This window comes from Bombus pascuorum, chromosome 1 (assembly GCF_905332965.1).
Source record: "Bombus pascuorum chromosome 1, iyBomPasc1.1, whole genome shotgun sequence".
NCBI lineage: Eukaryota > Metazoa > Arthropoda > Insecta > Hymenoptera > Apidae > Bombus > Bombus pascuorum.
This window is the reverse complement of record NC_083488.1, coordinates 21,932,364-21,959,402: the sequence shown is the minus strand read 5'-3', so window position 1 is coordinate 21,959,402 and position 27,039 is coordinate 21,932,364. Positions and strand designations below refer to the sequence as shown.

Sequence of the window (27,039 nt, the reverse complement as noted above, 5' to 3'; positions counted from 1 at the left end):
TATTCTATTTCACGACCAACTCGCGTATTCGTCGTCCAATAAAGTATTCTATGAATTTTTGTATTTAGCGCACGCATATGTATGCACGCACGACGTGACACATATGTGAAATGCGGATTTTATAAAATGTAGTTTAATAAAAATCTAGTAAAACGAGTATTAAATAACCGCTTTTAATTAAATCATAGCCAAGAAGAGTTATTCACTTGAAAATATTTTAATAGTCAGGGAAATCTCATCTGGAGTTCCCTGGTCGTTTTTCGCAGGAATTGTCAGTAGAGATTTTTTAAACATATTCTTTACGAGTTTTGACCTTACAATAAATCAAAAAATCTCTGTCATTCCATCGTCCATTGAATGGCGTTGCTGGTTAAGTCGTAAAAATTTCACCTGGCAACATCATCATCTAACTTTAACATTACTTTCTACTATTTTGTACTATTTTATTCGCGTTTAATATTCGCCGAAGACAAACGCATCTAATATTCATCGTTGCCCATTATATCGCGTAATATCATCTTTATCACAGTTAATATCGCGCCAGGATTCCAGCAGACACTCAAGAACAATCAGAACTTCTGAGCTCATTGTCGCTTAATTATCTGTCACAACCTATTAGCACCTCTCGCAGAAACTACAAAGTACACACATAACGCGAAACACACAAAAGAATCTTCGTGCAGCCAGCCAGAGCAGGGAAGAGTGTCTCTCATCCTCCCCCTCGTTCCCTCTTTTCTCTGTCTCGTAATTCGCTTGTACACTTTTGTCAAGAGCGCTCATTCTTCTCGGGCAACCGTCGAGAGTTGACTCTGTCTGGCTTATCCTACAACTGGAATATTAATGAATATGTCGCTACACAGCCGAAGGAAGGAGTTGCCCCTTTCAAACGCAACAATAACAGCACCGTTTAAGAAACTCCAGCAACGCGAGCCTGCAATTGAATGAGTACACGCATCTGCAAATAGACGCAGATAGGAAATGTCGTATTCTCCGATGCAGAAATTTGTTCTGATTAGTCAAATTACTTGGCTATTTTACCTATTAACATATTCGTAATAAAGCATGAGAAAGAAGAAAATTATTAATATTTATCTTCGATAAAAAGTCAGAAATATACGTTTTTGTCTATCCGTTAATAGAATCGCGAGAAATATTATTTTTTAAGTGGCTCACTCTGAATTTTTCGTTATTTTATCAGAGTAATCAAGAGTTTACATTTTAACGAGGAGTCACATTAATCGATGTCCTATCTGAAATAATCACATTACAATAATTTTAAATAATAACTTTAAATAAATAATACAGAGATAACGATGAAAGTATCTTTAGTCGCACTAAGTTAGACAAAAATCTTGGTTGAAGGAGCCACTATCAGTAAGAATGAAACCGGGGAATAATGTTACGTCATCTAGCCACCCTTGCCTTTCACGCGAAGAAAGAGTTGGAAGAATCTGAAAATCTCAGACTTAAAAGAATATTTCAACCCCAGTATAATAAATACGTTCGCGTTTCTATTGTGATATCAAACGATTTTGATTCAGATAATCTAATTAATGGAAATAAATGTAGAAACTTCAAAGTTCCAAACTAACTGCACAGAATATTGTGAAATTCCTATCGATAGGAATTTCGAATTCTTGTAAAATTGCTTTCGGGGAGAAGGGTGGATGTTTTCATAAATTTGGCGATAATTGTTGCGGTTTTCCCCAGAGTTCAAAGCTCGAAGTACGTCGCTGTGTAAAGGCCACGATTTCACGGTAATATTGCGGGCTACGTGGGATCATTGATAGGGTCAGGACACGGGGTCGTCGATCGCAGGTGAATCCTGTGCCAGCGGTTCTCAAAGCGGGTCCTTGCCGTGCTCCGATCGATCGGCCTTCTACCAACACGAATAAACATTTCCCCCACGTTGTCTGTTAGGAATTCGCGATAATGGGAGACAGCTTCCCCGGAACAAGCTATCATGGTCACGTTTAGTGACCCTAAGACGATTTCCACGCGAGTACCATCCCTTCGGCGCGTCTTGCAATGCATTTTCCTGATTTCACTGTTGCAAATTTCGTGAATCTTTGATTAGACCATTTTATGTGAACTAACATTCTTGTAATATGTAAATTGAGATTAATTTTTTTTTAATAAGAATGAATAGTGTACTCTTTTGTACCCTTATTTTATAAATTATGTATTTTCATAAATTGAAAGATAAATTGTGGAGTAGCTAATTGCACGATTATAAATACATTATACTTGAATGCAATAATTATATATTATTCGTTGAGCTGATGAATGAAGAATGATTCATTCTCGAAGTATGCAAATCTGTGCAAAATTCTTAGACCATTTTTCGAAAGAAAAATGTTTCATTCTTTCGTTACTCGCTTTAATTTTCCTTATTTCCACTATTTTTATTGAGACTACTTTATTCGAAGAAAAGTTTCTTTGCTTGTCGCATAATCTATTGATCTAACCTTTCAGTTTAAATAATTTAAGATTTTTATACAGTAGTTATGTTAGATTTAAAAGCGCAAAAATTAATGACTCGAAAAAACACGATAATGATTATAAATACATGGACTCGTTTTCGTTCGTCGTTACAGCTATTAATCTCACGAATATGCATGTTTTCCATATAATCAAAATGTCACGTTGGATATTTGCGAGCAAAAACATGCAATCCGCGAATTTCGAGGAATTTTTGTACATTTCGAACGGGTCGCTCTCTCGCGAAAGGGGAGAAGTGACAATTTATAACCGAAAGTAGAGCTGTAATTTCGCGAAATATAAATTCCACTTTCGTGAATGAAATAATGACGCGACGTGTATTATCCGTTCAGCGACAGACAAAAGGAGAAAGTCCAGGGAATTAAGAACGGAGGTTGGAAAAACGGAGTGGCATGTTAGCTGATTCAATCTTCCGATCGGAATTTCGAGGAGAACGTGAGACGAAAGATTAAAACTGGAGAGACGAAAAGTACTCTGCGTGGAATTAGAATGAGAGAAAAAGTATGTAATACGTCGGGACAGCGGACAGACCACGATTACCATTTTTCCAATATTCATCTCTACCTTCAATTATTTGTACGTCAAGTTTAAACAGACCTTTCTTCGTGATAAAATATAAATCACGAAACGTATATCTCCTTCTGTATTTCCTCCTGCTTTTAGATTTCTCTTGAAAAAACGGTATTAACAGAAGATGCAATTTAAAGAATTAAAAATCTTTCTCAAACAAAGTTATATCAGAAAGTATTTAAAATTTGAAATTTTCTTCGTACGTATAATTCGATTATATATTTAAAGTATATTAAAACAAATACTAAAAGAGTCCTATACTTATACGAAAAAGATTTGAAGATATTTTCATAGTATCATATAACATCATATAGCAATATCAAAATATTTAAACTTCCTTTCGTGACATTTCCACTACGTTACGATACGTTATTCACATAAAAAGATCAAGTTCGAAGAGAATAAAAATATTTTTCAAAACGTACATTAATCATTTTAAACGAACACATTGTCACCTGTGTCGAAAATACTATATATTATTAATTACAATTACATACATACATTAACATGATATTAACTCGTAAAATAATTAATAGATTTACCCAATAAAAATACATCGTAAAAAATATATTCAAAAGTACGGACCTTGAAAATAAGTAGGTTTTGTTAACTAATTAAATGAGAAATTCTCTTGAAACTGGAAAGAAAAAATTTCACCCACAACTTTTGAATCCTATAATATTCGAGTTTTTAAATACGCATCATTATGGCTAATAGTTAAGGAGAGCAAAGGAGCGAAAAAGCAGCTGGAATTCACTTGTCTGACGCTCGACCACATTGAAATATCTCATTTAGTCGAGCAATAGAAGGACGCGATAAGGGAGATTTAGCCGCGCGGAATGTATAGGTTTAATGACTTCACGAGCTGACGCTAACTTATGTTATAGGGATGGGGGTAATTGATGTAAAGTTCCCTAACTTCGTGATGCACTTCCGGTTACGCTCTACGTAAGAACTGGAGAACTGTCCATTCTTGCTAACTCAAACGAATGATCTACAAATTCTTTGGCTTTTTTGTTACTTCACCATTTCTATTCCCGTTCGTACCTTTTTAAATTGGGAAACTTTTAGATTGCACATAATACGAAATTTTATGACAAAAGAAATATTTTATTTCATGGCACAGCGCATCGTAAAATTAAAAAAAAAGGAGAGAGGAGGGAATTAAGAACAAATTTTCAAAATGTTGTCTTTCTGTTACAACAATTATAACTGTTGGAATACAAGGATATTTCACGCACAGGCATAAGTATCCTTACACAGGCACCCACACAGGCATTTGAACAGGACACTTACACAGGTCATACTCATTACTGTATAGAGAGTGGAGTTCAAAATATTTAAGGGATCATGGGTCAGTACCTAAGTCTAGTCTGAGAGCAACTGGCCAACAATCAACAATTCATGCATACGTTGTTAATCATATCACTCGCTTATATACATCAGGTTCTGTTTAATAAACATCACTGAATATTATTTCAACACAAACATTGTGTCTTCCACAGATTATTAATCTTAACTTCAAGATTAAATTCTAACAATAACCATTTATAATATCATAATTTTCTTCCTTAATATAATTGCGAATTAGCTACAGGACAAACATTTTATTAAGATTCAACATGCACACCAATCAATAAAACATTTTCTTTCAGCGAATAATCTAAAACTTTAACTCGATACTACACGTCTGTATCGGTTTCGGTCTTCTTCGTCGATTGGAAACGAAGAAAAAATTCGCATAGCCGTGATGCGTTTTATCTATCAATCTTTCAAAAGCGAGGCATCAAACAGCGAAAAATGCGAAATCAATAACTCGTGCGACAGTATACATAAGCATCCAGTTCACGTGAGATATCAAGCTGTCACTGGCGCGTGATGAAGGAACAGAGCAACTCTACGGATTCGTGTTCCAGAGGTAGACAAATGGAATCGTTCCATTGCGAAAGCCGATGTCCCTCACGCGCCTGTATGTCACTTCACGTTTCATTCGCGCCAATGTAAAATGTTTTCCTTTACAATTAAAACGTTTTCCGCGTTTTTCAGAACACGACTGATCGGTACCGTGTCGACATATCCGTTTCTCGTATTTTGTACGAGCTAAACGTTTGATTGAATGGAAAAGAAATGTTTCCATTTGTGATACTTTTTGTTTGAACACTGATAACGATTCAGTAATGTTGTATTTAGAAGTATACATAAAAGAAATTCGCATGCTACTTGAATAAACTTGTTAGCTAATTTTAACTGTATTATTTAACATAATTAACCGTAAATTATTAAGAAAATTATTCTTATTTTTTTAAGTACAGATACATTTTCATAGATCGTTCTTTCCAAATGCAAAAAATTAGAATAAACATACCTCACGATATTTTTGCCTCGTTTTTATTTGTACTTTTGTCGTCTGTTTACGACAGGTATTTAGAAAAGTTCAAAAAGAATATAAACGAAATACGAATGAAATTATAAGTCAGAAACAGTAAAATTTTCCGCGGATAGATTAAAAGCTAAGAACGTGCTTTGTTTTAAAACTACAGAAAGAACGTGCCTCTCAAATATAAAAGATTTGTAATTATTCGATGAATTTCGTTATCCAGACTACAAAATAAATTTACAGAATCTATTATTTCTATAATTGCAGCTAATACGAAAGAAACTGCCAATAGAGCAAAGATAAATTTTACTTTGCTCTTCGCTATTTTCTTCTGACTGTCTTTTAACTAAATTTCTATGTATATTACAAATTTCTTCGTAAAGTCTGAAATAAACGAAAACTGGGTATTCAAGGAAGATCGATGCCAACCCTTCTCGACGGTTATGTGCGTAACGCCGAATCGCCCTAAGCGTTTGAAATCGTTCAATCGTCATCGAACTCCGCAGACCTCGACATTGCCCGTTCGATTTCGATCGAGCGAATGACACACGCAATTTTACAGCGTTCCACGATTCTATTTCACCTGCTTTATTCACTCTTTATCGCTAGAAATCGACGTTTCGAAGCTACCACGATAAATGTTCCTCGACGAGTTCTCTGTCTCTCTTGGCGTAACCTGCGGTATTTAAATCAATGTCAATGTACTGTTACCTAATTCCTTCCTTTGAATTCTTTTTTTTTCATATTCCCTCTATGAAAACCGAATTTTGCAAACGAAAATTTTAATCATGGAGGAAACAAAGACGATAAGTCACATTTTTTGTTTCTCATAGGAGGATGAAAAAAGAAAAATTCTTTTGATTTTCTGATTTGAACGTCAAGGGAATTTTAATATGAAAGAAAATTTATAGGAAAATTCTTAGTTTTAAAATGATACGTATACAACGATACATTAATTAATCCGTAAATAATTATCGCACAGACAAATGTTAGAAAATTGATACGATTAAATTATATAAAACTATACGAAAACAGACACTGAAGAAATGAACGAGATGCGAAATTTTCAAAAATATTGTTCTTCGTTTCAATATGACACAATCAAAATGATCCATTATGAACTCATTCGGCACATTCGACAGATTAAACGCGAAGCCTAACAAACGATATTTTTCTTCTGTGATCTTCAATTGTCTATGTTCTCACGTTTTTCCCCCTTTCGCACAATCAAATGGCGTAATCGGTGATATAATAATTTTCCGACGGAGCACGTAATCGATTAAACGAAGCCGAGAGTGTCGCACTCGCGCCAATAATTTATTTCCTCCCTTCATTTTTTAACGACTGCAAGCCTCGAGGAAAAATGAAGGAAAAAGGTAGAGAAACGTGTTCCGACGTAAAAACTTCTACCTCGTAAAGAAACGTTTAAGAAGTTTACTTCGATACCTTCATATTGCTAATAACCTCATGTATGAATTTAAAGAAAATATTACGATCGATTGATATTGGACGACATTTCATTACCAATTTTGATAAAAGACGGAGAATTTATTGTCAAAAGTTACTTCGTTACTGCATTAAATTTGATGAATTTTATCATATGCATTTAAATTATTATTTCAATGGTGCTGCAGGATTACTGTTAATTTCCTCACAGCTGAAAATCCAATAATGCTCGACATATCATTCCTGAGTTAACGCTCTAGCAATTTGCTGCGTCTGAAAGATGATTACGGCTGTACGATTGGATTTATATATTACAATGCACGAAATCTGCATATTCACTAAACTAGAAGTAATAAAAGCAATTAAAATATATGCAACGATGTGTTATCATACTGGATATAAATTATTTTCAATTCTCCTCTGACAATTTTTATATAAAATTAACATAGAAGTATAATATTATTTTAATAAAAAAGTTACTTCTTCTATGTTAATATGGATTTTATGTTTCGTTCGATCTCCTCAATTCTCTTCGTACGAATTGGCAAAGAACATCGATAAACATTCTAACTATAAATACGTTCGAAGCTCTCAGACCTAATTTCTACTCTACCAAAAAAAACAATTTTAACACATTGCAAATTACACAGTTGGTTTTGTTAAAATTGTTTCAGCATTCTAACGCACTTCGTACATCATGTCTGAGTTGGGTTCGAGTTAAACTTTCGTAATCCGTACTCTTCCGTAAAAGTGTTCCGACGCTTCGCGAATATCGTAGCTAGTTTCACGAAGGATTTGAGAACACGTTAATACTCTTTGTCAAGGCTGCACGTCTGAGTTATATTTCTGTAAAACTTTGCCAGATGTGTTTCAATACCTCGTGAACGCTGCAAGTCATTTCATCGAGGATCTGAGAATACGGTAACTTGTATCTTAGAACCTTACACGTTAATACGTTAACGCTAGAATAACCTGTCAATTCGACAAGTTAAAAATTTGTTATCACTGTTAAAAATATGTACGCATTTTCAACAGACTTAATATCGCAGCTGGGAAAATTAATGTCGCTTCTATTCAGACGGAAATATGATATTTATTCTCGTCATTTCATTTCAATCCTGTTAGCAATTTTCACTTTGAGTATGCTTGCAACTATGGAAATTGAAATTCCCAAACAAAATTTATTTGGTATGAAAGAAGGATAATATTGCGACAGCTCTTTTGTAGAATAAAATGATTACATAAATCCAGTAATTTTTATTAAAAAAAATATTGTTCTACTTCCAAGCCTTTAGAGAAAAATTAGGTCAGTAGCTCCAGTATTAGATACTTTCTCTTCTATATGAGCTTCTGGAAAAATGGTTTCTGATAAAACACCAACAAATTTTTACGTTTCAGAAAAGTAATATCTATGCAAACTACGTAACGTGGAAGAAAAATTTAAATAAGTAGAAAGTAGAAATAAGTTCTAAATCAGAATATAAATTTCCATATCCTCTGCACCAATCTCTTCAAACGTTATCAATGGAGCATAAAATTCCCGGCGAAACTAGATGAGAAGCGTCGAAATACTTTTTCACAAGACGCGATTTGTGTGTATATATACTTAGAGACGCGTATCTGCTAAGCAATTCAGCCATGAAAACTCAAAAATCGACGATAAGCGTTTCTTCTTCGTTTCAACGAAAGAGAAAAATGATTGCTACATAGTAGTGCTGTTTTACTGCCTCTTCCTGCTTTTCCTTTTCTACATACGTGCGATTTAACACGTCTCTCGAATACAAAGCAAGGAAAAGATTTTATACACGGAAATTTGTCTTGCGTCACAGATATTTTTTCGATTGTCAGTATGCTCTGTGATGAAGATTACGCGACTCGAAAATTGTAAAACCAACAGGTGTTGTTATTTGTCGATACAATATATACATACGTTATATTATACGTTGTTATATATATTGTTATCATTATATGTATTACATAATATTATAATCTATATTTATATTATATTATTGTTATTATTATAGTACGTTGATGTGTTATCTATATTATGTCTATCTAACTTCTAATCTAACATTATCTAATTTCTTTTGAAGGAATAATTCATACAAATAATAACATATCTGCTATCAATGATTATTGTAAATTTATCTAATCTTAAAATCAGTATACATATATATAAATGGAAGGCATATTGGAGTAACATTGTTGAGAGGGCAAGATGGCGAAATTCAGTACACTTTTGCTTTTACCTTTGATCGCTTTAACAAATGGTAAATATAGTCGTACAATATCTTCCATAGTTAATACTTACTACTATACTTTAATGTTTTATAAATAATTTCACTATCCTTATTTTAGAATTGTACAGAATTCTCTATCATTCTTTTTAATAATTATAATCCTTTTGTAAGTTCACACAGTTATATTTATAACCATGGAATAACCATGGACAAATAGTAAATATAGTCGTACAATATGTTCCATAGTTAATATTTACTACTATACTTTAATGTTTTATAAATAATTTCACTATCCTTTTCTTAAAATTGTACAGAATTCTCTATTATTCTTTTCAATAATTATAATCCTTTTGTAAGTTCACAAAGTTATATTTATAACCATGGAATTTTGTACTGTATTATTTTTCAATAGGATGATATAATTTTATGCTAATTATTATTGCTATTATCACAGCTGGACCCACGGCAAGAATCATAAACGGAAAGATAGCGAAACCAGGTGAAATTCCTTACCAGGTATATTCGAACTATTTCTATTTTCCTATAAGATATATTTTATGAAATTATTCAAGACAAATTATTTCAAGAAAATCTGTAAAATGATTTCAATTGTAATCAGGTATCGCTGCAAGTAGCAAAAATTATGTTTCACTTCTGTGGCGGATCTATTCTCAACGAACATTACGTTATAACTGCTGCTCATTGTGTCACAGCGTAAGAAAGAAACAACAAATTTATTTCTCTTTTCAACTCGATCGATATCGACGGATTATCATAAATAAATCAACTATTTGTTATTACTTAATCGTCTAGTAAACAACGAAATCTTCATACAGGTAAATAATAAAGAATTCTCGATTAAAATACGATTTGACTACAGGCTACCGGTGGAATTAGTGGTAGTTGTTGCTGGTGTAGTTGATCTACAAATGCCAACTTCGAAACATCAGATCGAGACCGCTTATGTTCATGAAAATTATAATGCTACAGATGCCTATGCGAACGACATTGCTCTACTCAAGGCATGTAATTTTATTATGACATGTACATATGTGCAAATTCTTTAAACTCGAAATAAGTATAGAAATTCGAGTTACGATTAAATTAATTAGAAGGAATTTCGTACAGGTGAAAGAACCTTTCGTCAAGTCTATTTTAGTATCTTTCGTGCCCATGCCCTCCCCCGGAGAAATCGCCAAAACTAACGATCCAGCTATAGTTTCTGGATTTGGTACACTCACGGTAATTTTAATCGATATGACGATGAATTTTATTAACGGTAACTGCAATATTTATAATTTTTAACTATAATTTATAGTACGAAGGAGAAATGACAAAGCTTTTGCACTGGGTGGATATCAAAGTAGCTGACCAAAATTACTGCAACCAAATGTATAAGAACGTTATTCACAACACACAGCTCTGTGCGTACGATAATACCACTGTGAAAGGACATTGCGATGTAAATATTCCAACTATCGATTTAATAACTAATCTTCTAATTACATATTCTTATACATTTATACTGCGGATGTTCATGCATTTACAGTGAGTTTAAAATTGCAAAAATGTATAGAACGTACATAATATGCAAAGATACATAAAATTGGTCGAAAGTGCCGCATTTTACATTCTCCTTAAGTTCTACTTCTCTAATTAAAGAAATAGAAGTTTCCATGAACATTCGCAGTCTAATTACTCTATTTATAATGAAAACAAAAATTGAACGTGTTCTTCTAGGGTGATTCCGGTGGTCCTTTAACGGTGAATGGAAAACTTCATGGAATCGTCTCTTGGTCAATGAATTGCGCGAATGTCGTATATCCATCGGTGTACACGCGAGTTAGCTCGTATCTTAATTGGATAAATGAACACGCAGTATAATAGATTCGCAATTTTTTAAACAACGCACGATATTCCGATCGGTCAATTCATACTCTCCCTTTAGTTAGATCGTTTTTGAACAAAAATGTTCCGTTCGGAACACACTAAAGGATTACGCGGAATCTTCGTTAGTATAAACTATAGCACGAACGTAAAGAAGGCCATTTTTTAGTTGAAATCTTAAATTTTTAAAGAAGTTTTCAATTCTAATTTATTCGCACTCAATAACCTGAGACGTGTTATAAACTCGGAATTTCTGAACGATTATTGGAAAACACATGTAATGGTGCAAGTTGCCAAAGTCTATGACCTGGAGGAATACCGCGACCTTTCCAGAAAGGTGAATACCCGTGTAAGTTCAGATAACGCTGAACCCGTATCAGAAGAAGGCACATCATTGGCGTATGGAAGGGAGCGAGTGATATTCAGATCAAAGATCAACTATCGCTTAGCAAGTATCAACTCGCAATTCTGTTACAGATACCAAAATCCTTGTAAAATTGTTAAGGTTTACCTGTATCAGATATAGAGTATATTCGTTTTAAATGTATACATGTGATTATTACTCTACGAGTACATATGCAGGTGATTATTAATCTAAAAAAACATAGTATCAGAAATACGAAAAAATGTTTCAGTTGCAAGTCGTTTGATTTTGTGGGGTAAACTTAATAAGATATTTCTGTAGGATCTTTACTACAATTAGTTTATTTACAATAAATGAATTAAGCAGGAAGCAATGGTTGTTTATCATATTATAATTAAGACAACTAGATAGTTAATTTGCAACTCTCGTTACCACGGATCTATAACATCAACCACATCTCAATCCACATCCCAATCCATATCAGAGAACAGGCCACACACCGAGTGTAAGATGGCAATCAGATATTGCGTACTCTCAATATTCTTAAGGACTTACCATAAATCTTGGCATTTTCATGGTTAAGGTCCTTCGGACCAAACAAGCGTCTTTTATGTTCTTCACATCTTTGCTTACTACGAGAAGATACGAAAAAGTTAGTTTTTCTCACGTACGGTATTTTCCGTTAGCACCCTTCCTCACTCACCAACCTAGAAAACTAGCCAATTGACAGCGAAGTCTATTTCCCTCACTCTCCTGATGAAAACTTGTCCTTAACAAATCAGCTCTTCTCGTGTCCTTCGACCCACCCATCACTAGCTTTCCTCCCCCACAACATCGTGACTAAACTTTATTGATTTTCCATCTTTCGAACAGTCAATATCTCTTTACGGGGTTTCTACCCTTAGATCAATCGCCTACTTAATCTATATAAAGTTAGAGTAAAGTGTAATTTATACGTGTCAATTCAGTGTATACTCAATTCTGACTATTAAGTGCATAATAAAGTGTAATAAAAAGAAAGTTAATAGTTGTGTTACGACTCAACCTTCTTGTTTTTATAATCTGAGTCACAATTTTACGTAACAGATCCAACGCTCTCTCTCACGCGAACCACACTCTCTCGATAACGCTAGTGTTACGACCGGTACACTTCAAAACCGATGGGCTGATGACGAAGATAAAAATGTGGCGGCACTCGGCAACAATATATCGCCGAAGCGAAGTGCCTAATGAGCCATCAATATCCCAACGGTCCTTCCGCCGAATGAACGAGAAAGCGTGCGTGGCAACCTAATAAACACGTGGATAGTGAGGATATTGAGGGATGACAAAGGAAAAAGTATCGGATCCGATCGAAAGTCGAGTTGTAAGAGCTTCAGTCTTGGAAAGTCACGGCTGGAGTTCGGAAGTAAACTGTCATTAGTGTAAACAAGGTGTTAGCAAATAGATTCTCTCTTTTTTATTTTCATCTTCGATTTCTTTTTTATTTTACGTGACACTAGCAACACTATCTGCCTGACTTCTCGATTCACACTCTCTGGCTTCTCAACTAACACTCTGGCTTCTCAACTGACACTGATTGTTAATTCGTCTTTGTCCCTTGGCATCCCTTTGTCTTTTGTCTTAGCACCACCACACATGTGTTCTACAACCGCTCGTGGCCAGGGTCATGCAGGCCTTTTTCACGAAACTATTCGATTGAAGGACCGACGATACATTGTAAGGCCTGTCACCACTTCGGCTTTCTCGCCACATTGTTTATAGTTCGCCCGATATCTCTTAGGCCTTTCGTCCACGATGCTACATTTCGGTATTTTTTTATATTCTTACTTAAAGAGATGTAACTTTTTAGAATAAAAACACACATGTTTTTATAGGCGACTCAATGCCTTTTTCTGATTCTTTATTGAAGGACAAGAAAAGAAAACGTAGTATTTTTATGTTTATGTTTTTCCTTGTCTCTCATACGATAAGTTTTGCAAGAGTGAAGTTAAAATATCTTTTTGGCTAATCATTTCTCGACCCAAATTGATTAATACGTTTTTGTAGAGAATTAAAAAATGCATCGAGTTGTGTATGAAAGAATGTATGGTTCCATTTAAAAAAGTTAGGTTGGGATTGCGATTTCTTTAAATAAGAATGTAAGAAAAAATCGAAATATCTTATTAAGTTCCCCCCCATGAAGTCAAACGACTTCCGACTGAAATATTTTTTCGTATTTCTAATACATACAGACAAAATCATAAAAGATATAACTTAGAAAAAACGAAGCTGGCACCCCGCTGGGGGTAGCCGCCACTATATTTATTTTTTATTTTTATTTTTTTTTTCACCAACAAGATATAACACTTTACCAAATGTCCATAAGGACAAATTGTAAAATAACCAAAATAAAATAAAAAAAAATACAGACAAAATCACGTGCATATGTTTAAAACGAATACACTGCGTGTGTATTAAACTATTCGTTTGTTATCAGCTTAAAAGTAGGTTCGATATTCGATAACAACAATGTAATATTCACTCACGGTTAATTTTGCGTTCATTCAACGTTAAAAATCACTTCGCTTATGAATCAGCGCAAAAATTTGATAGATTTTTTGACTCGTGAGATAAACTATTTATAGCTTATGGTTATTGAGATTTCTTAACGAATTTAAATGTTGAAGAAATGAGAAACCATAGAGAAGGATCAAATGAAAAGATCAAATGAAAGATCGCTTAAAAAAATAGAAATATCGATTCTCCTGCAAGAAAACAATTTCGGGAATAGGATTCTCATTTTTATTTGGAAACTACCATTGAAAAAGCACTATGGCCGATTGGGATCGTGGACAAACTGAACTAGTCGATTGTATTTCGGTGGAAAACCGAAACGCGAGCCAGTGCAAACCAGCGAAATGGTGCAATGTAGTCATCCAACCGAAAATCACTATTCGAAGACATTCGAGCAAATATTCGTATACAGAGATTATCGAATTTCAAAGATACCTTCAACCTGCCATTTGTCTATCAACGATATTCATATTATTTATTTATATTATTCAAAAGAAAAAAATTGATTTGACAACAATTTTGTATAAATATAGATATAATGATAAATGTTTCGTTAAAATACTACAATAAAAGTACGAAACGAATTATTTGATTGATTTGGTCTCCTTCGATATAAAATGTAATCGAGTGTTAACGCAAACAATAGATAGAGCGGGCAAGAATTCTTTTATCTTGAATGTCATTACATATCACTGGATCTACTGGAATTCTTTTCTCATGGAGTAATTTATAGAAAGAAGTTAACATGAATTTATTAGGATCTCGTTGCTTCTAGAATTTTCGTGTCTCAATCTCACTTTCGTTTCAATAAGCAAAAAAGCTTTTGGTGTTTTGAAAAAATCTTGACGCATAAAATTGTTAGGTTTAAACGAAGAGTTTCCCTATGAATGATAACTATGCGAGTAATTTGAATAGGTAGAGTCTACATTAAAAATACAATCTGAGAAGTTCCCTCGAGAGAAATACGTAACCCTTTCGATCTATAACCCTTTAAAAGTTCATTCACTTCTGCGGAAAAGGTACACGGATTGAACGATTCACAGACATTGAATGCTTTCAAGCCGCATGATGAGAATTCGACAAAAATGCTGTTCAATCTTCCGTAAGGGAATATATTTATTTTCTTAAGATGAAACTCGTTAAATCTCTCTCGAAGAATATAATTGAAATCCATCATAAATTTTATCCCAATTCCTACAAATTAAAGCTGTGATTATGTAAAAGTAACTACGTTTATAAATTGTATAATTACTGTACACTTCTAGATTAGGTGATTACTCACTGTTCATATTTGAATAAAGCAAAAGTAACAATGTTGAATGTATAAATTAATTTCTTGGATTATTGAAAAAACTTTAAATCTTATTTAACGATATATATATAAAATACATCGGTTAAATGTTTACGTTATTTTATAATCAATGTAGAATGCTTCGATGGTTAAATTTATTTTACGTTATATTTATATAAGCATTCTACGTTGATTATGGAATAACGTGAACATTTAATCGGTGTATTGTTTTTAAATTGCCAAATGACTGAGAATTTACAGTAATTATTAAAAACGAGTAAAATTAAAAACGATGGAAACCGTAAGATATTAGGTTGTCCAAAAAGTTTCTTTTGTTTTATGAGGACATAATAGACGCACAACGTTTTTTTATTTTATATTATTTTGTCGAATTACGTACGATCCATTTTGTTCTGTTGAGATAAACACCGCGACATTTCACAGACTTGGTTTCACGTTTGTATAAAGTGGAAAGTTTGTAGAAAAAGAAAAAGAAAGAAAGACACTTTTCGGACAACCTAATACTTGGTAATACATTTCATATTGTATCTATAAATCATCAGAAAATGTGTTGCTTATATTTATAAATAATTGCAAGTGACAAGGAGCGGAATTTAACGTTTTGAATTATAACAAGTTCATGTTGAAAGCAAACTGTTGTTTGCGCGGAACGTCTGTGATTTTATAACTCTGCTGTTTCAGTACATTCGTAAAAACGTACGTAATAGCTGAAGGTACACTGTTTTTATACTTTACGATAGTTCAAAGACTATAGTAAAATTGCATACAATTCTCGTACACGTTTACGAACCTTTATTCTGGAAGAAAGTATACTTTTCATCATCGACGATGTCGTCGGTAACTTCAGCCAAGTAAAAAGGAGTCTAAACATTGTTATAAGTTGCTGATGAACATTAAGAAAAGGTAAAAATCGAAAATTTGTAGTAAAATTATCATGTTCATAATGATACACGTATAACGCATATTTATTAAATTAAAAATCAGAAAAGCCATGAGATCATATGAAGGAAAGCTTCGTGGCAACATCAAAGCGGATGAAACGTGTATTCTCGTTTTATAACGACGTTAAAACGCGTTAAAAGAGGAAATTATCGAGTTCCGTGACGTTTCACCAAACTCTTTTACAACTAATAAGTACGTTAAACTAATTTTACGATATTACTGGATATTGCATTCGCTGGAAATATAATAAACATAATCTGCCTCTTTTATTAAACGAAGTAACATAAGTGATTCAAGTGAATTAACATAACTTTATATTAAGAAGTAAAACAGAGTTCTATATATTAGCTTTATATATTTAACAAACGATCGTTGAACAACAACATATTGTTAAAATTAAAAGTTAACAAAAACAAGTTAAAATTAAATCGAAATCTACTTAGAGTAGTTAGTCAGCGAAACAATCTGCTCAGATTTCATTATTTTAGTAACGTTCATAAAAACGTTAATTCGCGTAAACATCCGCGGTTTGACACGATAAATTCGAATTAAGGAAACAAAACCAAGAAAAAACGAAAACTACACGTAACGTTCGAAACTTCATCGCGAACGCTATGAGTTACAAACTTCCTCTATATACTAATTAAGAAAGTTCGCTGGCAAAGTAACGAATCGGAGGATCATTTGTTTGCCAAGGAAGAAAAAACAACGAAATAGACGGAAGCTATAGAACGGCTCGGTGCAACAGGCAACTGATCGGACTGGCTTTTTCCAATGTTTCCCTCGTATAAATTCAAGCAGTTTGTACTTAACGCAATGGTGATCTTAAACAATCTCGTGATTTCTTACAGTTCAAGGTTCATTTAGTAAATCCTCCGGCGCGACAATATTCTCAAGAGAGTCATGCGTAATTGTTAAGTCACAGTACGCATGAGAAACTTACTCGTCCGTATTTATAAGGCTGATTCAACTTCAATTACATTACCCGCAAGGAACTTATTTCCGCGTGTTTATTCGGCAACACGCGGATCTCTAACCGCGCTGGGAGGCTGTAACTTTCAATTCACCTCGAGCTTAACACGTTCCGCGCCCCGAGAAAAATAAGCGCTTTAGCGAGACTTTAAATTCGAGAGAAGGGATTACATTATAATATTTAACGCGGAGAAACAACATTTGCTCCGTATTTCCGTGCTACGCTCTCTTCTTAAATTTTAAATCTATCTTTACGATGCTCGAATAATTACGGTAAAGGGAGTATTTTTGTGCTCGTCGAATGGAGATTTTACATCTATAAAGCATCATTTAATAATCGTTCAAAAATTGTGAGACCGAAATAGTAGAAACCTGAGCGAATAGTGAATTTTTCGCTTTCGTTTACGTAGTTTAGTCAAGTTTTCGCGAGTTTTTCGTCAATAATATTACAAGTATTATGTAAATTACAAAACATATTGCATAACGTCGATGTTTAATCTGAATATTCTTGTGAGATTAGTAATTATAATTAACCAATTACAACATCGTCACAAACCATTAACGTTTATAAAGCATGATAGTTTACAGACCAAACATCGAATTGCATGAACATTTTAGTATTTTCCTAATTAACAATAATACATGGAGATAATACATGTACACGCGACGTATATTAATTCGTAATTATTAATTGTACAAACATATTGTGTATCGTATCGTAGTCGATAATAATCCCTACATCAATTAGGGATATTATGTAATAAACACTTTACAAAGATAGCATTGGCACTGAAGAGATTATTCGATACTGGGAGACCGTGTTTCTTTCAGTGGAAACGTCTTTAATCATCAATCGATCTGAAGCTTTTCATCCGGGCTCGAGTTTCAGAACATTCGCAATGAAAAAGGCACACACCTCTTTATCGTGAGATTCCCGAAGCTTTCGAGACCTTCAATACGTGAAAGTATATGAGGTTCCGAAGGGTTTCAAGCTCACCAATGTATGATGGTTCTCTGTTGACTTACAAGAACCATTCCCGCGTATATATTCCCAAAGGAGTTTTCATTTTCCTCTCTTCATGTCGTCACGACCAAATAAAATATTTATCTCAATTGCTTTCTTTAAAACAATTGTCATTAAAAATATTTGTTACAATATTTCTTGTAATTCTACACTTTATATTCATCAGACATATAATGGAAAACCTACATAAACGAAGCGTGATAATTTCCCTTGATAATTTTTTAAATTATGAAATATATTCTAGTAGTTAAAAATGAAACTGCAACATAGTAGAATCGGTATTATTAGGAATAATCTATATCGTATTTGATCGTTGGATAAAATAATCTTTAATGTAACAAAATATATAAAACAACCTTTATTCTTTTTTTATTTAGTAGATTATTTACAATTAATTCTCATACAGAATTTTAAGTAAATTTTTCTGGCGTGGTACTGTAACTTGGATCTTTAATGTAACAAAATATATAAAACAACCTTTGTTATTTTTTTTGTTATTTAGTAGATTATTTACAATCAATTCTCATACAGAATTTTAAGTAAATTTTTTTGGCGTGGTACTGTAACTTGGATCTTTAATGTAACAAAATATATAAAACAACCTTTGTTATTTGTTTTTTTATTTAGTAGATTATTTACAATCAATTCTCATTCAGAATTTTAAGTAAATTTTTTTGGCGTGGTACTGTAACTTGGATCTTTAATGTAACAAAATATATAAAACAACCTTTGTTATTTGTTTTTTTATTTAGTAGATTATTTACAATTAATTCTCATTCAGAATTTTAAGTAAATTTTTTTGGCGTGGTACTGTAACTTGGATCTTTAATGTAACAAAATATATAAAACAACCTTTGTTATTTGTTTTTTTATTTAGTAGATTATTTACAATCAATTCTCATACAGAATTTTAAGTAAATTTTTTTGCGTGGTACTGTAACTTGGATTATAAAAGTTTATAGTATGTTTGATTATAGTTGGATCTAATGCTTCAATCTAAGAGATATTTCCTTTTTAATCTGCTGATCTGATCCGTCGTGTCAAGTAATTGTGTAACTAACGGGTTTTGATGATTGTTAACTCTTATATTATATCTGTTTCTGAACTTGATTATTTCTCCTTTGACTGTGCGTATCTCAAGGTCGCGATGTATTGCTTCGTTGATAACATACCAAGGTGCGTCTATTAAAGATCTTAGAGTTTTTGATTGGAATCGTTGGAGAATTTCTATGTTGGAGTTGCTCGTTGTTCCCCATAGTTGGATCCCATAGGTCCAAACAGGTTTTAATATGACTTTGTAACCTTTGTTATAGCTGCTTTTCAGAACTAACTCTCGTTAAGTGAATTGCAGCTTTTTATATTGCTGTTGGCGAGATAGTTATTTTAGAACATCAATGTCATGTTCATATATCGACATAATTCAGTCTGGTGATCGCTAAGGGAGGGGAATATTGATTTTTTTATTCAGTAAACAATATTTAGCTTAATGAGGATATGTTGTTTATTACATCAACCTATTGCGGAAATATTTTGCCCGAAAAGCGATCTAAATTATGTGGACCGTAACTTTAGGATTTAATTAAATACAATCTTTCTACGATATAATTAGAAACAATAGACAAAGTTATTTTATAATATGATAAACGTTTCGTTAAAAAAATTGAATCTGTTAAGAATACTGAAAACTGAAGATAACCAGAGATTTAAAAAAATAATTATAAAAGAAATAGCAAAACTTTACTATAACAACGTTTAAATAAGAAATCTTTTTGCATTAAGTAGAACAATCATAAAAGTTATCAAGTTAAGAGATTCTTATCTTCGTTCCAGTATTTGTAACAAACAAGAAGACCTTCCCGAGGAAAAAATCTTTGTACTTCCGTCAGCATCTACAACAGCTTAGAAGCTGTTGGACCTACGCCAACATCAGGGACGATGCACTTTCGCATCTGTCCCAGCATATCGATCGGTTGGTCATTCCATCAGTGAACCCTCCAAGGTAATGCTAATGGTCTATTACTCTCAACTATTTCGTTCCACCTGTGTTTCATACTTATCACATATGTATTCTAGATATTGCTCTTCTCGTAGATAAATTTCAACGGTAGATAGGATGTCATGAAAGAATGAATTTAAAACTTCGTCAACCATAAAGTGATCTCTAACCAATATATTAGGTTGAATGATAAATTCATTGAGAATTTTTTTTTTTTTTTTTTTGATAGAGTACATCTAGTCTTATTCCTTTTATATAAAACCTACCTGCATATAATCAAAGAGTAAGTTATTTGTTTCACTTCCTTATAAACGTAAATCTCTCGTTAAAGAGTTTAAACAGATGTGTCTTCACTTGCTTCTAACAATTTTTAAATAAGATGAATAAGAAACGAACGTATTACTCAACTCGATACGTAAATCCGAAAGACAATCCATTCGATGAACAACATAAAAATTCGCTTTCACATTCGCAAAAAAGAAATTTGCTGCGTCCTCCGTCCATCTCAATCTACAAAAGGTCAACGTCTGGGAAACATAAATCGCCGACTTTTTTCAAGAGCATTCCTTTCGTGTAGCACTCGTAGTCGTAAATTTATCACGTTATTTATTGCTGATAAGTAGATTAAACTCTTTAGATATTCTCGCAAGAAGATATCTAGAAAATTGGAGTCAAGTGATTGAGAAGGCTACTCTATTGGTCCTCCTAATCCTATCCATCTTTCGCCGAAGATTCGATTTAGATGTTGTCTCGTATTAATCGACAAATGTAGTCGATCTTCGTCATGGTGAAACCACATGACTAATCGTAAATTTCCTAATCTAACTGAATAATCATAATTAAAATGATACGATGAAAATAAATTAAAGGTATATGCAATCGTAATTCGATCGCAATAAAACTGAACGTTAATTTTGTCGAAAGCATCTACACCCTTGTCAATCTTGAAAAAAGAGAGAATTGAAACGCATTATTAGATATTAATTATTAATAAAAAGATTATTATTAGAATAAATTAATTATTAAATTTAAAATAAAAAATGTTATAATAATTAGAAAAGAAGAATTCGAAGAACTGAATTTTAAAGGAAAAGCATATAGTCGAGTCACAGGGGCAAAAAAATTTGGACGCGAGAAATCGAAAGGGCCAAATATAGCTAAGGCAATTTCTGTAATACGCGAGTGTAATGGATTGGATTGAATTCGAGCGATAGGATGACAAATCGTAAAGGACAGTTCGGGGAGAGCATTTGCGGCAGAATTGGCCATGATCCAGGTACTTGGAAATCCTCATACGTGCTGATAATGGCGTAGTCGCCGTTTCTCTTATGCTACAATCCAACCAATGAATTGTTGGTGAACCTTCCTTTTCCTTTTCTGCTATTTCGTGAATCATCTAACAATCCGGTAAATAAAAGTTGAACAAGATCAACGTGCTATCGTTATCATCGATATTTTTACATTACAGCGCCAAGAATTACTTTCGATATGTATGCGACGTATATACTAAAAAGCTATACTTTGACGGAGATTGATTTATGCCTACTGTTTTTCTTTCCTTTCCTTTTTTTTTTTTTTTTTTTAGTACAGTGTATTTTACGAAGTGAATTTAGGTATTTATTTTATTGAGACATAAAACTGCACCTTGATTATTTTACTTCTAACAATTAGCTCTCTACTTCTTCCCGTGTAAACGTGGCTTTTACTGGCCCTTTCACATTCACTAAATGAATCTTCCCTTTTTCTCTTTCTTTCTTCGCCGGAATTCTCTCCGCAGAGAAACTGCTCGATACACCGTTCAACCGACGTATAAGAAGACGAAAGAGATAGAGAGAATTTAATATAATGAAAGTCATACGTCGACTTGTTCTATCAGTTGACAAACAATAATTTTTTTATTAAGAAATATTTCTGATATAGGTGGATTTACCTAAACTATAATTGGATACTGTAAATGTATTTTGGGATCAAAGAGAAGTAAACACAATTTATTTATAACTTGTCCTGGAATTTTCAACGTATCTAATACACAATAGATAACACATAAATGATGTATAGTTCGAACAACGAGCTTATTTCGTGTATAATTAATTTGAAACTTAAAAATTGACCTCAAGGTGTTAAATCACTTATGCTTAAAATTTCCTTGTATTTACGACCTGTTAATTAACTTTAATATTTAATCAAATTAAGATACATTGCCTCGAATTAGCGAAAATAAGGAATCAGAGTAAAACGACGCAGCTTTCTTTACGAAGTCGCTTTTTTCCTCTTCCATCTTGTAAAACCCTTCGTTGAAAGTTTAAGCGATATACGGCAAAGTATGAGATACAAAACATCTTTCGCCACTTTTGGATACGTCGTACGGAGCTTTCATAAGTCCAGAAAATAGCTTCAGGCCTTGTAAAGTTTCGCAGGATACTGCGGGCTATCTAAAGGCGCGAGCGTTGTGCAACACGAGCTAAGCATCAACGTTGATCCGCTGTGAAAGTCTAAGTTTGAAGTATGCAGCCAGATGCTTGTAATTTCTGTGGCGTTATTCGTTTGTGTTTGTGCTGTACATATTTTTCGTGGTACTTTCAGTTTAACGAAGATTCTAATGATCGACTAAGAGAAAAATTGTTATTTCTTTCGTTATATCTCGTCAAGTATACAGGGTGTTACGAGAGAAAGATATCTACAACATTGTGAATTGATAAAAAGGAATAAAAGATATGTGATCAACGTGAATCCTAGAATCGATCTTTTCAATTTTATTTAATAGACAAAATTCCTAGAAATTAAAAACTTAATTACCGTAGTAATTTAAAATATTTAAGACGTTACAGTTAAGTGTAAAATAATATAAAATCTCAAGGTTCCCTTCGTAGATAGGATAATCAAAGCTAGTTGGTTAATTAGGAACAGTAGATTATTTATGTAAGATAGGAATTAGAAAGAGAAACTTTGCTTTTAAATAAAAATATCCTTTTCGAAGATCATAAGAAAATCTTGGCATTTCAGCGCGTACTGCGAAGTATTTATGAAACTTCCCGCTCTGCTCCTCTTAGAATGCTACGTAAACTTCGACGAAGTCAAAATAACTTTTGAGATATATTTTCCAGATTTCTTACCGGCGACTCGAACGAAAGTTACATCCGCTTCGAATGATCCTTTCATAACTATTTCTAACAGGAAAACTCGGAATGATCGTCAATTTGTGCTTGACTATCAAAGTTTGTCAGTGTGTACGAGATGCAGCTTAAAAATAGAACTCTTGTAATATTTATGAAAATAAATGACAAAACCCACGAAGCTTTCTATAAATTTCAGACATAATTTATTTCTTAGAATTACGTTTGCCAGTTGTAATACCTAACAAAATACGATAATGAAAAGCGGAAGATGACGACGTATTTAACGTGTTTTTCAAAATAGAAAGAAATGAAAATTCCGTGTCAGATAGACTCGTGAAATATGCAAATATGCAGAAATATGCAAATTTACATTATACATGGCGTGAAGAATAATTCAATTAAAAACACCACAAAATTACCCTGATTGAATGCGAGTGGAAAACTAAAGGATGTTGTCAAATAGCGAAGCGTGACGTAAGGCTAATTAGAATCAAAGAAAGCAATATAGATAACAGTAAAATTGATACAAGCAATTCTGAGTACGCAGGAAGCAAAGCAAGCGACCGCTAATATATCGACGTCCATATGTTCCACAAAGTCCAGTGAAGCCGATACGACAACGTCGGATTTACTACTAGTAACACACTATAGTTTAGATCTGTTGAGCGCGACACATAGAATTTCAAAGGTACACAAACTCGCACAAGCATAGAAACCTTCGTATCAATACATACACAAACCACAGAATCGTCAATAGCAATACAGAAAGTTTTGAACACATAGAATTACCATCGTAACTGATCTAATGCCACAGCATAGTATATTTTTACGCGAGTATTTGATGTGATAATTTAAATGTAGCATGATCCTATTACGATAATTAGAACTCTAGTTCTAAAAAGAGCGCAGAAACTTTGAAAATTATAAGGATCTAAAAAACGAGGTATTTTACGAATGTCGAGAAGCTATCAAAATATCGACACTGCGAATATTTATGCATTTACAGGGAATTTAAAAGTACAAAATCCGCTGAATTGCAAATAATTTACAACGATATAGAGAGTGCAATAGATGCAATTTTTCCAGCCAGGTAAATTTTTCACTTTATACTCTAGAAGCGGTATTTTTTAAAATTCTAACTAATATTATATAGTTAATATCATATAATATTTATTTATTACATTGTATTCTTTTACTTACTATTCTGGTACTTATACCGAATACTATTTTAAATTCTTTTAACGTATTTGTTATACTGTATCTATTCGCGTCCTATTTCTTCGGCTATATCCATGAAGATATAAATTTGCATAAAAATTCGCAGTCTATTTGCTAAGTAGAATCATCACTAACATCGTATACCTACTATCTATACCAACTTCGATCGGTGCAGCACCATCCTCATCGAATTGAGTGGATCTGATGCCCTCTTCATCAAATCGAGTCGTTCTGGTGCCGTTTTCATCAAGTCAAATCGTTCTGGTACCGTTTTCATCCAACCGAGTCGGTTTGGTACCATTGTCATCGAGTTGAATTGATTTGGTATCGATTGCATTAAGTCGAATCGGTTTGGTAGCATCTTTATGGAGATAAATTGGTATGATGCCGATTCCACTGAGTTGAATCAGTTTCATCGTAACACGTTCTTTGATACGTTTGTGTCTGTTTTGTTCTGTTTGTATTCACTGTGATTTATTTGAAAGCAGTCGATGCCGTGTAAATACCTTATTAGTCGTTGCAAATATCGTTATATGTATATACAAATGATGCGAATTTACGAAGCTGACAGAATATTCTATTTTAAAGTGACAAGTCAAACTACCGCTAAATTTTTCAGCAGTGGCATGAAAATTTTACGCGCAACGTTTATTACAAATGGCTATTATAGATTCTCGCGCGAGTTGTGTTCAACGAGCATGGTATTGTTTCGTGCTTCGGACCAGCTATAAAAATATCCCGTCGTACGAAGCCTATAATTTTCTGTGACACGAAAAAATATTTAGTATATTTAGCTTTCACATGATCGTGCTCTGATTTATGAAACGTGTTCTCCAACGAATGAAATATGTTGCTTCTGTTGTAGAACAAATTGATAAACACAATGAAATAAATATTTCCATACGTAAGAGAAGATTTTTAACATTTGTATTCCTCTTATTATGATTAATTACAACTGTATTAAATATACTTTTATTCCGTTCTCCTATGTGTCACAAATGAAAATCTGAAGAAATGTAATATGCTGTTACAGCAACTATTAACACAAAATATATTGATTTATCTTATTGCGTACAACGTAGAAACACATTCTATATAAAAAGTATTTATTATCATAGAATGTAGGCTAATGTAGAACAGAGTAGCTTTGAACGTGTTACTATCAGTAAAAACCCAGTACTAACATCGCTAAGTATGTAGTTACTCTTCATACAGATTTTCACATCAATTTGCATAATTTTCCTTTTCTTCGAAGCACCTTAGAATTCTCCATGAAAGCCCCAAGCTTATTACATAGTAAATTATAAAATACGATGAATTCATTCATTTTTGTATTCAGCATGTCACATATTCAACATGCAACGTAATGCCTATACCTTGAAAGAAAATTCATCATTTACACTGCAAGTTACCACGAATAACGTTCTTCAGAATTAACAACAATTTAACCAAATTATTATTTTCGCCGTTCCCCGGAAGTAAAATTACACGTCGCGTTAATTCCTTTCTACTTTCGCGAAATTGCATTTTATACACTCGGCTGATAGAGAATCAAATAGCTGAGGATTGGATACACGACATCATCAATCGTCCTTTGATTTTACCTTTGTGTTTACTCGAGCCGGCTGAAAACCATCGTTACAGAGATATCCGCAACGCTCTGTACAAACGGTTAACCACTTTCGAATATACATCAGTGACAGCTCTTTTGACAAAGCTTCGATACATCTACTCTCCTCCCCCTCTTCTCTATGTATTTATCGTTCTATGTACAGGAAAATTGAATCTGTAATGACATCGCCACTTCGGATTTGTTTCACTGGTTTGCACATCGCGCGATATAAGCGGCCAGAATAGAAGTTCCTATCGAATATCCGCCAATCGAATATTCATTAAACGCGACAAATAATGGAAGATAATAGAAAATACGATGTTCACACATAAGAAAAAGAAATTACGCGAATAATCGCTGCTTAATCTTTCTCAAATTTCCAATTTATACATTATGTTTCCATCTAATCTATTACGCGTATATATTGCATCGTATATAAGGGGCATAGCTGGAAGAAACGATAAGTTAGGTTCCTCGATTTTTAGAGAATGTCAACTTCAAAATTCAATGTGCTGTCAATCAATTGCCTATTGAAAGAAGGAAAAGTTAATCGATTATTATAAAAGTCTTGTCTATTATATCTCTTAGCTATATCAGATTCTGAAATCAAAATATAAGACTCATATATAGCAAATGAAATTTTGATAAGAACAATTACCATAGATTGTAACGAACACGTGCGATAAGACCAACGATAAGTATAATAGTAGCTATTATTGCACATGTGAAAGTCTATTTTCACAGCGCAAATTGAGTAACTGGAGTTCCACTTTGATGAAAGTAATTTCCATTTAGAGAAGTATCAAAGAGATGAAGGCAAATGTTATTTACATCCACAAAGCATTCCTAACGAGGCAAAATATAGCTATTTTCGTACGTGTCTGTATAGAAGAAACAGACGTTGA

The 27,039-nt window shown here is 33.2% G+C and overlaps 2 protein-coding genes across 2 annotated transcripts in view; one reads left to right on the top strand and one right to left on the bottom strand.

Moving 5' to 3' along the window:
- The window catches only part of LOC132908361 (putative mediator of RNA polymerase II transcription subunit 26), a 254,038-nt gene that overhangs the window by 194,023 nt on the left and 32,976 nt on the right, over positions 1-27,039 (bottom strand). The window lies entirely within an intron of this gene.
- LOC132908240 (chymotrypsin-2-like) lies at positions 9,078-11,569 on the top strand. Its single transcript, XM_060962039.1, has 7 exons — positions 9,078-9,165; positions 9,590-9,651; positions 9,755-9,849; positions 10,016-10,157; positions 10,264-10,377; positions 10,454-10,597; positions 10,876-11,569. Exons 1-7 carry the CDS (start codon positions 9,114-9,116, stop codon positions 11,017-11,019), a joined length of 753 nt encoding a protein of 250 aa, XP_060818022.1. The 5' UTR covers positions 9,078-9,113; the 3' UTR covers positions 11,020-11,569.